This window comes from Benincasa hispida, chromosome 7 (genome assembly GCF_027475165.1).
Source record: "Benincasa hispida cultivar pf3 chromosome 7, pf3_genome.v1.1, whole genome shotgun sequence".
In the NCBI taxonomy this organism is placed as follows: domain Eukaryota; kingdom Viridiplantae; phylum Streptophyta; class Magnoliopsida; order Cucurbitales; family Cucurbitaceae; genus Benincasa; species Benincasa hispida.
Window position 1 is genome coordinate 22,157,994 of NC_143484.1, and position 16,036 is coordinate 22,174,029.

Genomic DNA, 16,036 nt, shown 5'->3' on the forward strand with positions numbered 1-16,036 from the left:
ATCCAAGAAGATTCAACTTTTACCTAGGAGGGACTTTTCTCCCTAATTAGGGTCTCTTTAAATGAAGTGAATGGTTGTATTTATAGAGATAGAAATGATCCTAATATTAAATTATTTAGAACCCCATAATTAAAGTAGTAGATAGATTGAGTTTTAGTTTGAACGAGACATTTTATCTAATTAAGAAAATCATATATTAATTAATTAGGAAATCCATAATTTAATTAATTTAAGAATCCATATTCTAATTAAATTAGAATCTTCGTAGTCTAATTTAGAAATTTCATAATCTAATTAATTAAGAAATTCATATTCTAATTAAATTAGAATTTCATAACCTAAATAAATTATTTATAATCTAGAAATTTCATAATCTAATCCAATTATCTATAATCTAATTAAATTAGAAATTTCATAATCTAATTAGAAATTCATATTCTAGATAAATTAGAAATTCTACAAGTAAATTATCCATATTCTAATTAAATTAAAAAAATCTAAAATAGACCGAATTTACAACGCGGGGCGTTAATTCACATAATTCATATATTTAGTGTTATAAAAGAGTAGACAACAAGTCTAAAAAGTTAAAATTTGAAGAAGTCGAAGAGTCGAATTCAAGACTCTTTTTCACTAATTTAATTTACAATAAACACAACTCTGTTATCTTTTAAATTTTAGAATGTTTTCAAAATCCAAACAAAAAACAAAGTAGTTTTAAAACAATGATATTTCTTAAAATTGAGATGTGAATTCAAATGTCTCATCAAACATATCATCACATAACACACAAATAAGTCCAAAACACACAATTAACTTGATAACAACAATAATCCATCTACAAAAAGCCCATTTTAATCAATCCCTCACCAACAATTCATAATCTTCATGGACTATAAACAACAATAGGACTTCTAACAACATGTCGAGCACCAATCCAAGCAATCGACCCCGACACCATTTTTGTCGAGGGTAAAGGACTAGCCTTCACAACAACCTTAAAACTCCTCTTTTGCAGCAACCGTGAGAACGACAAAGTGGTCGGCGTAACCGTGATCTCCACCCCAGGAGGAGCCTTGATGGTAGCATTGAAGACAGAGACTGGATGGGCAACGTTAGTGACTCGTCGTCGAAACGTTGTCGTTGTCGGTTGTCGGGTGCTTTTGAGGCTGAGTTGAAAGGTTGGGTAGTTGAGAGAGTCATGTCCTTGGCCGGGGATTAGATTGGAACAGTTTATGGATTTGGTTCCGGCGAGGACGGCAATTGAAGATCCAGTGTAACCTTCGCTACAAAGAAATTGGACGTATGAAATTTCATTGACATCGTAGATTAGGCCAGGACTTATGGCTCTTGATGGATTTAAGTTGCCAGCGCCATATGCAAATTCACCATCGGGGTTTAGTCGTCGGCTAATTGGTCTCGCTTCATAGTAGAAATTAAAAAAAAAAAATGTTATAATGTATAATACCGTTAACTGGTTGTATTGTACTTACATTGGGATATTATCATTTATTTTTGGTTGTTATGCGATGTGGAGTGCTAAATTGGTCTAAATTTTGATTTATTTTTTTTAAAAAATATATTTATCTGTCTGATGGTTTCTATTATAAATGTTGATTATGAATTAATTTAGTCAGAGTTTTGATGGGTGTGTTTTTTGAAGTTAATTTTGAATTTAAATTTTAGACCACAACAAATATAGCAATTATGTTCAAAGTATTAGTAGATATAATACCATGCAAAATAATTTTTAGATATAGTAAAATTTAGATATAATTTTTAGAGTCTATCAATGATAAATTATATCACCGATAGGAGCTATCAACGATAAAGTTTATCAATAATAAAAGTCTATCGTTTATAAATTTTGCTATATGGAACTTGGAAGTAGGTTGATGCTATTAAAATTTTGGGTAAGTTGGTGTATATATTTAAGCTAGATTTACTGGTGTATTTATTTTATCAAATAATTAAATATAGATACTCCTTGCATCTTATTGTCACATTATATTAGTTCATTTTAGTAATCATTGTGTTGACAAACTTATTAAAATCAAAATCAGTATATATGGTGAACAAATGTAACTATGAATTTAAAATTTAGATAATCAATTCACATAACTATAAAATCTAGGAAGAAAATTTGTAATTCAAATACATGAGTTTAAATCAAAAATAAAAAATATTGTTTGTTCTTTTGAAATTAATTTAACTACTTTTATCTCTCAAATTTCAAAATGGAAAAAAAAAAATGGTTTATATCTTCATTATTATTCGACTTAAAAACTTGATCCCTCCAATTTCCTTTATATGTCCTTGGTTATCAACACGCTTAAGTTACTAGCATAATTTAATAGTTAAGGTATTTATCTTCGACCAAAATTTTAGATCAGATTTCAAACTCCCATCTTACAACAAGAATAAGAACTTATGTTACTATCTTTCACCTAAAATTGACTATATTGAATGAAAAATACGATTGTGAGAATCAAGGTGGTTTATATTTTTGATGTTCAAGGACCAAAATAAACATGTTGAAGGGAGAGACATGTACCCGTGGTGATCAAAGCTGATCTAATGGCAGCCGGAGACCAATGAGGGTGGAAAGACTTGACATAGGCGGCGGCAGCAGCAACATGAGGGCAAGCCATGGAAGTGCCAGACATGAGTGTGAATTTAGAGTATTGAGTGTCACCCTTCAAACCCGTCAATGACTTCAATGGTGTATAACTTGCCAATATGTCTACTCCTGGCGCTGCTATATCCGGCTATTTGGGATTCAATAGTTGACAACCATTTAAGTCGTGTTCGTGTTTAATGTGTCTTTCAGCTTTTAATTTTGTATTTAATAAATTTATAACGATCATTAAAGATGTGTTTGGAATATATTTTCAAGTGTTTAATATAAAAAAAAAATCGAGTGTTTGACAATCTCACAAAATCGCTTTTGAAATATATTCTAAATAGTTTTGATCAAAATATTTAAAAAAAAAAATCAACTTTTTGAAAAAACACTTTTTTTTATTAAGTCCATCCAAATGGATACTAAATATTGTGTTTATTAAGTTTATAAAGTCCAAACCAAAAGTGTTCCAACTTTCACTTTTTCTATTAGAATTTTTTTTCAAACATAAATCAAATTTTGAACAAATGTGTAGCTGATTTTTTTAAAGAAATCTAAATCATCGATCAATTAAAAGAATGTAAGTTGATGGGATTTTGGTAAATTTAATACTATAAGTTAAAAGTCACTTTTGGTCCCTAAACTTTTATAAAAGTAACAATTTAGTCTCTAAACTTTTGTTTGTAACGATTTAGTCTATATACTTTCAATTTTGTGACAATTTAGTCTCTGACTTTTAGTATATAATAATTTAGTTTTTATACTTTTAAATTTGAAACAATTTAATTCCTAATGTAAACAATTTTACCAAAATTAGATGTCAATTTTATTATTTTATAATGTAGACTTTATATTTTATAAAAATATTGAGTCTCTAATTAGTTTATTGGTTTATTTATGCAAGATATCTCATTAAATCTTAATATTAATTTTTTAAAAAAATAGGGACTAAATTATTATACATTTCAAAGTACAAAAGCTAAATTGTTACATAGTAAAGTTTTAGGACTAAATTATTACAAAACTTAAAATTTAGGGACTAAATCATTACAATCTAATATTTAGAAACTAAATTATTATTATTACAGAAATTTAGGGATTAAAAGTGATTTTTAACCTAATAAACACTCTAACACTCTTCCTATTTGTATACTTGAAATCTATAGAAGATTCAACGAGTGAAAAACAATATGAATATAACATCACAAGAGTTCGATGAATGACTTCTATTCTAATATTATGTTAAATCATCGATCAATCCAAAAATTTAAGTTAAGTAGTTAGAAAAAAAAAATCCAAAAATGATAGAAATCTATTAGACATAAAACTAAAAATTTATTTAAAAATATGAAGATTATTAGATTGAACGAATATTAGATATGATATTAAAAATTCGAAACTAAATTTGTAATTTAACCTAATTCCGACGTACCTTTAAAATGCGGTTGGAGCCTGGATTTGGACCTCTGGATGAGAAGGAAGCTACCATTGGAGCTTTTGCTTTGAGTTGTTTTGTTTTGTATATCACTGCAGTTGGTGTTCTGTTTTTAAAATCAATCGGTTAGTTTTATCCACTACACCTTCCCCATTTCTGGAAAAAAAAAATAAAACATATAAACATATTTTTTTAAAAAAAATTATTTCGATAGAAATGATGTGAAACCATTTACAGAAATAATAAAAAAAATATTAATAGACACAGATAGACTTCTATTAGTGTCACTAATAGGATTCTATCAATTTCTATTATCCTTTATCGAAGAAGATTAAAATTCTATTTTTTAAATAAAAAAAATTATATTAAAATTTTTCTTGTATCTTTTACCTTTGTTTTAATTTAACTCCGATAGTTTTATGGTTTAGTTAATTCTTTCATCTTAATCGTGATTAGATTTGAATTGATTAATTAATGAAAGCCATTGGCTTCCTTTTATTATTTGCTCACCTCAACTCTAATATGGTGATCGGTTAAAATTAACTTCTTTTAATTTCGAATTTTGAAGAATATGTGCATTTTGGTCTTTTAGATTTTTAAGATTATAATTTTTTAGTCCATGCATTTTTAAGAATATACGTGTGATCTCTAAATTTTCACAGTGTCTAACATTTTGAAAATAGATTAAAATGTCTTTTAAATAATTTTTTGTTGAAATAATTCTAGAACATTTTAAATTAGAAAAATAACTTTCAATTCTCTTGGATAATAACATTTAAAAATGGTCTCTTCACTGTAAGAATTATTTTTCTTATTTAAAATATCGTACAATTATTTAAGATAATAAAAAAAATTACTTAAAGTGATATTTTTAAACCTATTCTTAATAAGGAACTAGAAAGGTAAATTTTGATAACTTGAACCAAATGCACATACTTAAAAGTTCAAGGACTAAGATAACAAAAAAACTCATAACTCAAGGACCAGATGCACAAATCACTTATTAGTTCTTGCTGCTAAAAGGTTTTGAGATGAAACTTTATGGGCCCGTTTGATAACATTTTTGTTTCCCATTTTCTGTTTCTGTTTCTCATTTTTCAGGAACGAATTTGTTTAGTAATCGTTTTCGTTTCTTGTTTCTAAATTTTAAGAAACATTCCTGAAAAAGGGACAAATTTGTAGTTTCTATCATTCCTATTTCTATTTCTATTTTCTCGTTCTTTAAATAACCAGACTCAGGCTTTTGCTCTATAGGGTATCAAGTGCTGGGGGTATTCTGGTTTTAGCCTGCCAGTCATTGCTTTGAATCCTTTGAAAATCAATTTTAAGACTTTTCCGATTTTCTCTTTAATAATCCGATTTTTATATTAAATTTCAATATCTCATCAAAATATTTCTTAATTTTCCTTTATTTATGTATTAGTTTAATATTGAATTATAAATTTCTAATACTTATATTTCTATATTATTTTAATTTTCAATATGTAAATTTTGATATTTTTAGAATTTTCAAATTTTATATTTTGCAAAGTAGTATATTTGAGTTAAATGTGAGTTGAAATTATTTAAGACAATAACTCAAGTGAGAGATGACCTTACCATTTAAATTTAGACAACACTTAAAAGATAAATACAACTTTATTTTTGCATTTAGTTTTGCATCAAGACTTATTTGTATTAGATAATATAAATTTTTTATAATTTCTTTTCCGATAGTGAATGTATGACATATCTTTTATATATATAAAATAAGAAACAAAGAAAGAATTATCAAACAAATTTTTAATTTAGTTTCCCCAAGAAATAGAAATAGTTATCAAAAGGACGTATATGAAATAGAAAATAGGAATGGTATCAAACGGGCCTATGTGGGAGTAAAGTGTAAGAGGGCAATTATTACCTGGTGGACTTGATGTAGGTGTGAATAATGGTACCAAGAGATGAGCTAACCATGGTGGCAGGGGCCATGAAGATATCAGCATTATCAAGAAACTGATCACTTTGAATGATAACACCATTAGCGCCAAGTGATTTGATGACAGAATCAGCTCCCCAAGTCATTAATTTACAGAAAACAAGGTTGCCTTTCACTTTGTTTGGATCAAGTGAATCCTCTTCACAATAGCTTGCACTGTCTTTGCTCTCTGAGTTCCTTGCCACATCCCCTCCACTCACTAATGGGTACATCTTTTGCTTTGGATTAAAGATGTTTATCCCTACTCCCTATGTAATTAATTATTTATTAGAAATATGTAATTAATTTTTTATTAAAAAATGACAAAATTTCTCAAAATATTTACAAATAATACTAAAATATCATAATTTATCTATGACGGACCATAATAGACTATTATCTGTGTCAAACACAAATAGTTGTATATTGTGATTAATCGCAAATAAACAATGAAATTTTTGTTATATTTATAAATATTTTAGTTCATTTTTCTATATTTGAAAATAATCCTTCTTATTATTATTATCCATACCCTTATATATATATACCCAAGGCTTTTGAGTTTAATAATTGAATACTAATATTTTGGAAATTTTTCAGAGTAGTGTTTTATTTATTTTTTTTAAAAAAAAGTAAAATTTAAATGCTACTTTAGTTCATTTTGGTGTTGCGAATCCTTCAAAATATTTATTCATTTATACAAACGGTTAATTGAAGCTCATTGAAAGAGTTCTTTTCAAGATTTGAAAAATATACTACTATTATTACATGAATTTTTTTAAAGTATTTTTAGATTTAAGTTTAAACTTGGGGTAATTGTAATTAGTAATATTTTTAGGGATAATAACTAAGTGTATAACATCATTTAAACAAATTGCAAATATAGCAAAGTCTATGAGTGATAGACTTTAATCGTTAATAGACTTTTACCAACGATATGGTCGATCACTAATAGACTCATACCAATAATATAGTTTATCACTGATAGACTATTTAAATTTTGCCATATTTGTAATTTTTTTATATTATATTATATCTACTAATACTTTGGATATGATTGTTATATTTGCAACTATCCCTTAAACTTGAGGTTTTTACGAGCCAGGTTTGATCTGTTCCTAAACTTTTAAATCCGTGTATAGTAAATCTATGAAACATTCAACCTCAATTATAGTTAACATATATTTTAGACATAAAATTGATAATGGTGACTTATTTGATATATTAAGCTTTTATGTCCAAATGTATATATATATATATATATATATATATGTAATTTGTGTCTAATAAAATTATGAATTACAAAAATAAATAGGTCAAAGTTTTAATTTGTTAGACACCACGGGAGACTTAAAAAATTAATTTGTTTCTAGTATATTTCTGATTTTTTTTTTTTTATATTGAATAGTCACTTTGAACAAAAAAAAAAAAAATAAATAAAAAATTCAAAAACTATTTGGCACAAAATGAAATATTTAAGGATTTATTAGAAACTTTTAAAATCCATGGATGTGTTGGATACCTTTCAAAGTTCAATAATTTATTAGGCATAGGATTAAAATTTTAAAAATATAATTTAATGAACACTTTATTGAATTTAAAAACCTATTTAGTTTAAAATTTGAGAGTTAAAGAACTAATTTTATCTCAAATCTTATCTCTCTTGAAACTACGTTAATAACTCATACCGACCATTTTATTTTTCTATGCTGTCAAATATTATGTTCAAATAATATGTTGAATTTTTAACTTATTTCAACCCTAGTGAATGAAAACTGAAAATACATTTCTTTACGAAAATTTTAAAATCATTTCATTAGTAAATATAAAAAATCATGCAAAACCCTTTTTTTATATAAACAAAATTCATGCAAAAATATATGCAATAAACTTACAGAGATGTTCTTCCCATTGCCCAACTCTAATGGGCTGATAAATTTCCGATCAATCGCACTGGCAGCAACCGTCACAATCCACGGCGCGTGGTTGACAACACTGCCGGCAAGCGGACCACTGTTGCCGGCGGAGGTCACGGTGATGATGCCCTTTTTCATGGCATGAAACGCGCCGATGGAGATCGAGTCTTCGGAGTAATTGTTGAAGCCCCCGCCACCAATCGATATCGAAATGACATCAACGCCATCGTGTATGGCAGCATCGAAGGCAGCCAGAATATCCATATCGGAGCACCCGCTACTAGCCCAGCAGACCTTATACATGGAAACTCTTGCCGACGGCACGCCACCGCGGGCAGTTCCTTCAGCCAGACCGGAAAGGCTGGCTCCGGCAACTGCATTTCCTGTTGCCGTTGATGATGTGTGTGTGCCGTGGCCATCGGTGTCTACCGGTGACAAGATGTCGGCAGGGTCGGGGCTGCCATCGAGCTTGAAATATCTTGCTCCGATGAGTTTGCTTCGAAGTTTGACAAGAGGAAAAAACATACAGAACATTGAGAATTAACGTTCAAGTGATTTACCAAATGAACTATTGGATATAAAGATTTCATATTTGTATAATGTCTTTCATTCTAGTTTGTTGTCATTCCATAAAATGTTTTCGGAAAACATGCATTTATATCTGATTAAGAATTCACATGTTTATTCAACAAATCTAAAATTATGATAAGTAATTTAAAAAGAAAAACAAGTATAAATTTCAAAAGTAAAGGGGGCTGAAATTGTTATTAAAAATATTTTATAGGTCTCGTTTGGTAACTATTTCATCTTTTTAGCCAAATTTCAATAACAAAAACAAATTTTCAAAGCTACTCTTTTCTTTTTTGTTTTCAAAATTTGGCTTAGGTTTTTAAACCATTAGTAAGATAAGTATATAACAAGGAAAGAAATTTGGAGGTAGAAGTAATGTTTATAAATTTAATTTTCAAAAATAAAAAATAAAATCAAATGATTATTAAACGAGGTCTTTTAACTTTTTATTTTATAAAAAAATACAACAAAAAAAAAACAATTTATGAATTAAATTTGTAAAACTTTTGTCCTTCAATGATGAAAGTAAATGATTGAACAAAATTTAAATTCTAGCCCCCATATATTATTCAAATATAGTCATTATAATTTGATCACGAAAGCTTTTTCTTTTTAATGTACAAGATGATCAAACCTAGGCATGGTTGAATAAAAAAAAAAAAGTTGATCCAAGTAAGTCTTACGAACACACAAAAAAAATAAAAAATATTTTTTTAAAAAAAATAAGATAAAATCAAAAATATTTTTTAAACAATTAAGATAAAATTTGACGTATGATAATTTATAAATGAAAAATGATGAATAATACATAAAGATAGATGTATTGTTAAATGTATACAAGTATTTTATCTATTTCAATATATAAGTAATTTTATTAAAATTATTATCATTCTAAAAGTCGATGCTTAGATCTCTCAACTCATTCCAATAAAATATTAATAATAAAAAGTAATGGATAATAAAAGTCAAATCTGGAAAATTACTTATTGCAGCCAGTGAAATTGGCATAATGGTGACAAGTGCCTTTCCATTTTTTGGGTGGAGGACCAAACCCATCATCTTTAAAGCTATCCGCCGTTGGAGTGATCCCTACCGTTAATTAAATTAATAATGTGGATAAAAAAATTTACCACTATAATAATAAGAGAAATTATTTCAAAAAGTAAAATAGTTGAAAATATTTATAAGATATAGCAAAATTTTATAACTATCAATGGTAAACGTTGATAGACACTGACAGATTTCTACATCTATCATTGATAGTTCTAAAATTTTACTATATTTTGTAAATATTTTGATTTATTTTTTTATATTTAAAAATAGCCCAAATAACAAACCACAATTTAGGAGTATAATTATAACAACAATCAACTAACAAGTTAGAAATTGGGATTTATATGATTGAACTCCAAGAAAAATACGAAAATTTGTATATATATTTAATTTTCTTTCAAAATTATAGAGTAAAATTTAATGTGTATTTAATACGTCTTAAAAAGAATTTTTAAGTAGTCAAACACCCATTAGGTTAAAATTGATTAGTTATATGCTAATTATGAGAATGAAAACAAAATATGTTTTCTATTCCATCTTTCTATGTAATTAATGATAATGGTACAAAAAATGTTAAAATTAATTAAAATAATAAAATAGCTTCCTTTTTTTAATTCAATTTAAATACAAAACGTATTAGCCACATTAAAAAAACGACTGTTTTTAAATATAGAAAAAATGAACAAAAATATTTATAAAATATAGCAAAATTTTATAACTATCAATGATAGATGCTGATAGACACTGATAGACTTCTATCAGTGACATTGATAGACATTGTTAAAAATCTATCAGTGTCTATCAATTTATAAAATTTTGCTCTATGCTGTAAATATTTTCTAACAGTTTTATCATTTGAAATAATTTTTCTTAAAAAAAATAGAAATTTAATGATAGGAATTAAATATTCATCCACTGTTTATTTTGATGGATATAAATCAAAATTCTTTAACTATCGTAATCTTGAGATAATTATTGACAATCATAACTTGTTACAATACATCAACCCGTAATAATTTATAATTGTTAGCGATTGTTTATTATTGATAGTAATATATTATATTAAAACATTAATAATGACGGTTTTAAAAGATGTCATTCATATTCTTATTTTAATGTGTGATTGAATGATTAAAAACAACTGTCATTGTGATAATTTTTTAGTGTCATGAAATCATATTTTTCTTCTAGTAAAAGGAGGAGAAAAGTTACCAGTGTCAAATAAACCAACAACAATGTCACTCTCATGTTTGGTATTTCTTCTTGCATTGGAAGACAATCCAAGGAAGTCCCAAGATCTTGTTGTTTGTAGCTTTCTATACTTGTTTGGGATCACATGATGCACATCTTCCCTTGCTACAACAAACTCACATATATCATCAAGACATGAAATGGAAAATGGGAGGGGTTAAATGCAAATAAAGAATAATACGAGCACCCGAAAAAAGAGTAGAAAAATATTTTGTTGGTCTCTAGATTTTGGATTTGGTTTTCATTTGAACCCTAAGTTTTAAAATGTTACATTTTTTCGTGCTTAAGTTTTGAGTTTAATTTCAATTTAGTCCTTAGATTTCAAAGTCCAAACTCATATACATCATCAAGAAATGAGATGGAAAATAGGAGGGGTTAAATGCAAATAAAGAAGAATACGAGCACTTGAAAAAGAGAGTTCAGAAAATAGGAAAAATAATTTTTTTTGTCTCTAGATTTTGGATTTGGTTTTCATTTAGTCCTTAAGTTTTAAAATATTACATTTTTTAATATTAAGTTTTGAGTTTAATTTCAATTTAGTTTTTAGGTTTCAAAATGTTATAATTTTACCTTTGAGAATTGAGATTTGTTTCTATTTGATCCATTGATTTCAAAATTTTAAATTTTTAACCTCAATTTTTCATTAACTACTCAATTTAGTCTTTCAACTTTAATTTTAACGTCTACTAATTAATTTAAAATAGTTATGAAGTCAAATTTTAAAACTAATTTTAATAATAAAAAGAATAGTAAAACTTAATTAATTATTATTCTGTTTCAACACTGAAAATTAAAAGTGAGTATTTAATGAAAAATCATAGTTAAAATTATATATCTTGAAATTTAGACACCAAATTAAAAGAAAATAAAATTTTACAGGTAAAATGAAAACATTTTGATTTCTAAAAACTAAATTGAACTCAAAATTAAAATTTAAATATTAAGTTAAAAGTGTAATATTTTGAAATTAATGGACGAAATGGAGAAGAAAGAGAAATTTATTAACTTGATAATTTTTTGGCTTCATCTTCAGTAAGTTTGGCAGCGAAGGCATTGAAGCTTTTCGAGTAACTATACACCATCGACTCTTTTGCTTCGGCGTGGCTGCAAAAGACACACAAATGTAAATTATTTTTAAAAATGACCACGTGTCATTTTTCAATTGGTGCAGCTTGAGCGACACACAAGATAGTTGAAATGAAATAAATAAAAGTATATTAAGATATAATTTTTTATTTATACTTTCAATCGTTCAATTTTAATAAGTCTCCATTGTTAATTTATTGTCGATGCTAAAAAAAAAAATTATGTTGTTTATTAGTATTTTTACTATAAATTTTGAAAATATATTTCTATATTGTATTTTTTTCATCAAAATTATTATTTTTATTTAACCTATTCGATTAAAGACTTATTAAAAATATAGAGACTAAAATTAGACAACTAAAATTGTCCAAATTTCAAAATATAGAAACTAAAATGATTTGGCCTGAATTATATTAATTTTACGTCTAATTAGGAGGTGGATATGCTATGTTAACATGATTTTAAACAGCATATTAAAGCATATTTGATTAATTAATTAGGTCAAGGTGATTTAATAGTAAATGGCACAATGTTTAATGGTATATATTTTAAAAAATGGGCTATAGTTTTATTGGACACCATTATCACACTAATGTAATGACCACCTTGCTCCACTTTATAGATATTACATTGTGCAATTTATCAAATCAAGATTAAATAAAATCACAAATTTGGGTTGACTTTTTCACCCTATGACCCCTTTTCTACCTCTCAAATTTAGGGGGAAAATCAATTTGTACCCAAAATTTTAAGGGTTATATCCCTCCTAAAATTCTAAACTTTATAGGTAAATCAAGGTAGACCCTCCACTAGGATTCATTATTTAAATTGTTAATTCATTATTTTTATAATTGTATAAAGACACGTTTGGATTGACTTAAGAAAAAAGTGTAAACGTTTTTTTTTATCAAACTGTTTAAAATATACTTTAAAAACTAATTTAAATGATTGTCAAATACTCCATTTTTAAATTAAATATTTAAAAATGTATTTCATATATACCCTACAATTTTTTTTGAATTAACCTATTAGAAAGAGATGCTAAAATCAAATTAGTAGTAGTGATTTTTCAGTTTTTTCTTTTAATTTTAAAATGAACCAAGTAAAAATAAAGTGGTAGATTACATAAAAAGTGTCTAAATTAATTAGTTTATGAAATTTTACATTAAAATTAAAATAATCATCAATATAAGATATTAACGGAAATAACTCCAAACTTTTAAGAGTGTAAATGGATGTTTCTTTAAAAATTATTATGTCCAACAAAAAAAAGTAGACACGTTAATGTATGAAATTTTAGGGGGGAAATTTTATGATAGTGTAGAAAATTTTCAAATACATTGCATACTATAACATTTAAGAATAGTATAAGACCCTTAAAATAAAAATGGCTAATCATCCCTCAACTTTATTTTTTTTTTAAATATTCTTAAACTTTCAAAAGTCGAAAAAATACCATTAATTTTTCTTATCTTTATGAGTAGTGTTAGATAAAAACGATTAGTGTTTTGTGTAAAAAACACCTTTGGACTTTCAAAAGTTTCAAAAATACCTTTAAACTTTAAAAAAGTTCAAAAGTACTCTTACTATTATATGAACAAAATTGGTTAATATCATATCCTACTTTTCTATTTTTCCTCTTTTTTTTCTCCAAACTCTTTTTCAATACTCTCTTACTCCCCTATTTGTTAAATGTTTGACATTTGTATATCTAACATAGATAAATAAATAAATAAAATTGCACGCTTCAGTAATAATAAGGAGAAAGAGAATAATAGAAGCACTAAATGATTTTAGGACTTAAATATTTCAACAAAGTTGTATGTTAACAATTGAGTGTGTGTTAATAGTCAAATACATTTTTTATTCGACTATTTATTGATTTGATATGTCTTAAGGGGGAGTTTTTAATTTTGGAATATTTTGTGATTTTTTTAATTTTAACTTAATTTTTTTCTTTTAATTTTGGTTGTTGAAAATTTTGTTGTAAGAATTAAAAAAGCAAGAGAAAGGTGAACATCTATATACGAAAAGAATGAGGATGTCTATGTAAGTTGTTTTAAAATTGTTTTTCCGGACTCAAGAAGACTTCAAAAACATTTTAGAGTTATTTTTCTAATGAGGTATTGACAGTTTTTATTCATATACTGACAATAAAGATATATTTTTTTAAAACTTTTTTAAGGATATTTTTTGAAACTTTTGAAAATTTAATGGTACTTTTAAAACAAAACTTTAATAATTTATATCCAAAATTAACGATAATGATATTTTTGAAAATTTGAAAATTTAAGGGTATTCGTGAAACTTTTGAAACTTTAGGGATATTTTTGACACAAAATACAAAGTTTAAAGATACGTTTTATAATTTAGCCAATAAAATAATATATCACTTGAATATGGCATGTTAAATTGATAATAAAAGGAATATGTCTTACAGCAATACTATCTTTTAAGATCATAGAATTAATAGTGATGATATTACATTATTTGGTTTGGACATATTTAGCCTTTCAAACTTGAATAATTTATCATTTGGATATACCCACCTTTTCTTCACTGACATGAGAACATTTAGATGTGTTTCAACTCCATCAACCTCATTTAAAACAGATTTATTTTCCAGAAAAACAATGAAATGATTCTGCAAAATCAAAACACACAAAATAAGAGGAAACATAGAAAACAAATACATATAAAACTCCACATGAAATTTATTAATTCAAAAACCTTTTCCTTGTCGACGTCTAAGGCAGCAACGCATACTACAATGAAGAAAAGAGCAAAGACGAGAAGACGAGAAGATTTCGATATCGACATGGCGATCACGTACTTCGTAATAACTTTTGAAAGGAATTTATCAAATTCCTAGCTAGCTAACAACTCTCTTATTTGTAATGTGTTTTGTTCAAAACTAAAAAGGATGAGAATTTGTTTCCATGCCTCTCTATTTATAGAAAGATATGAAAACCAAAAGGCAATTTGAAATTTTGTAGAAAGGGCAAAAGAAATATTTGCAAATATGATAATGTGGTAGGCCTTTGGATTAGAGCAAGAGCAATTAGACTTGAAGTTGACCTCTTTTTAGGGTCTTAGGACATTGGTTTTTTGTTATAAAGATGGGAAATCTTTGAAGAAATATAACTCAAACAAACCTCCTTCAAATTTTACTCATTATTGGTCAATTACCACCTACACAATTTGCTTCCTTTTGTTGCTTTCTTTGTGGCCATTAAATATGGTGGCAATGTTTTTTCTAAAAAATAATCATGGGTTATTATTTTAATTTAATTATAATTTCCTATTTCAACTAATGTATATACAATGTATATATATGTTATATATCTTCACTATAATTACAACTATGACCAATTTCTAATTGGATCTTTGTTAATGCTCTTTAAATTATCAATAAGATCATGCATACTTGCACCTATGATTACTATATTCTTAAGAAGTAAATTAGAAATTTACTTTCTAAATTTGTATATTATGTCATTTTTAAAATTTTAGATTATATTTTTATTTAGTTATTACAATTAATGAAACACGGTTATGATACATCCATTATGTTAATTTTTATTGAGTCAACTTTCATGCGGTCATTGACTGGATTTGGCAAATCAACATATCAAAGTTAGTAGCATTTATTTGTAATATTAATATTATGAAAATTTTTAATGGTAGAATGAATCATAATATTAAATTTTCATCAACATGTCGATATTTTCATAAATAAATTCATGTTTCCATGGATTTGATATTGATACGAGAGATGAATCAATATTTTCATTATATATGAAACATAAAAAGTAAGTAACAAAATGCCATTAATAAAAATATAATATAAGTAATAGACATATATACTTATTTGAACATAATAAAATGTTTATTTATTAATGGATTTTTTTTTTTATTTTTTGTTTGTATGATTTTTCTAAAAATATCTATCAAAATGGACATTTTATCGATATTTCTATTAAAATTTTCGTAAAATTATGACCTCAATATTATTGTAGACATCGATATTTTAAATCTTAGAATGAACTAAAAACATAATTTAAAATCTAAAAATTGAGTAGACATAATTCTCAAATTGTAAGCAAGGAAGGAAGAAAGAAAGATTTTCTGAAAAGGATGTGGTAATT

At 26.2% G+C, this 16,036-nt stretch overlaps 1 protein-coding gene across 1 annotated transcript; it reads right to left on the reverse strand.

Annotated features, from left to right (window-relative positions):
* Nucleotides 1–715: 715 nt before the first annotated feature.
* XSP1 (xylem serine peptidase 1) lies at nucleotides 716–15,095 on the reverse strand. Its single transcript, XM_039037028.2, has 10 exons — nucleotides 14,619–15,095; nucleotides 14,438–14,532; nucleotides 11,809–11,906; nucleotides 10,764–10,907; nucleotides 9,482–9,587; nucleotides 7,908–8,424; nucleotides 5,959–6,281; nucleotides 4,056–4,164; nucleotides 2,555–2,768; nucleotides 716–1,422 (listed from the first exon to the last, which is right to left on the reverse strand). Exons 1-10 carry the CDS (start codon nucleotides 14,706–14,708, stop codon nucleotides 887–889), a joined length of 2,232 nt encoding a protein of 743 aa, XP_038892956.1. The 5' UTR covers nucleotides 14,709–15,095; the 3' UTR covers nucleotides 716–886.
* Between the last annotated feature and the right edge of the window lie 941 nt (nucleotides 15,096–16,036).

What these genes read in the sequence shown, in the direction of transcription:
- XSP1 (XM_039037028.2), bottom strand. Translation starts at nt 14,708, where the DNA reads ATGTCGATATCGAAATCTTCTCGTCTTCTCGTCTTTGCTCTTTTCTTC. An exon ending in TGTTGGTTTATTTGACACTG is followed by an intron (nt 9,588 to 10,763) that starts GTAACTTTTCTC and finishes AATTAACGGTAG; the next exon opens with GGATCACTCCAACGGCGGAT. An exon ending in GCTCCAACCGCATTTTAAAG is followed by an intron (nt 2,769 to 4,055) that starts GTACGTCGGAAT and finishes AATCCCAAATAG; the next exon opens with CCGGATATAGCAGCGCCAGG.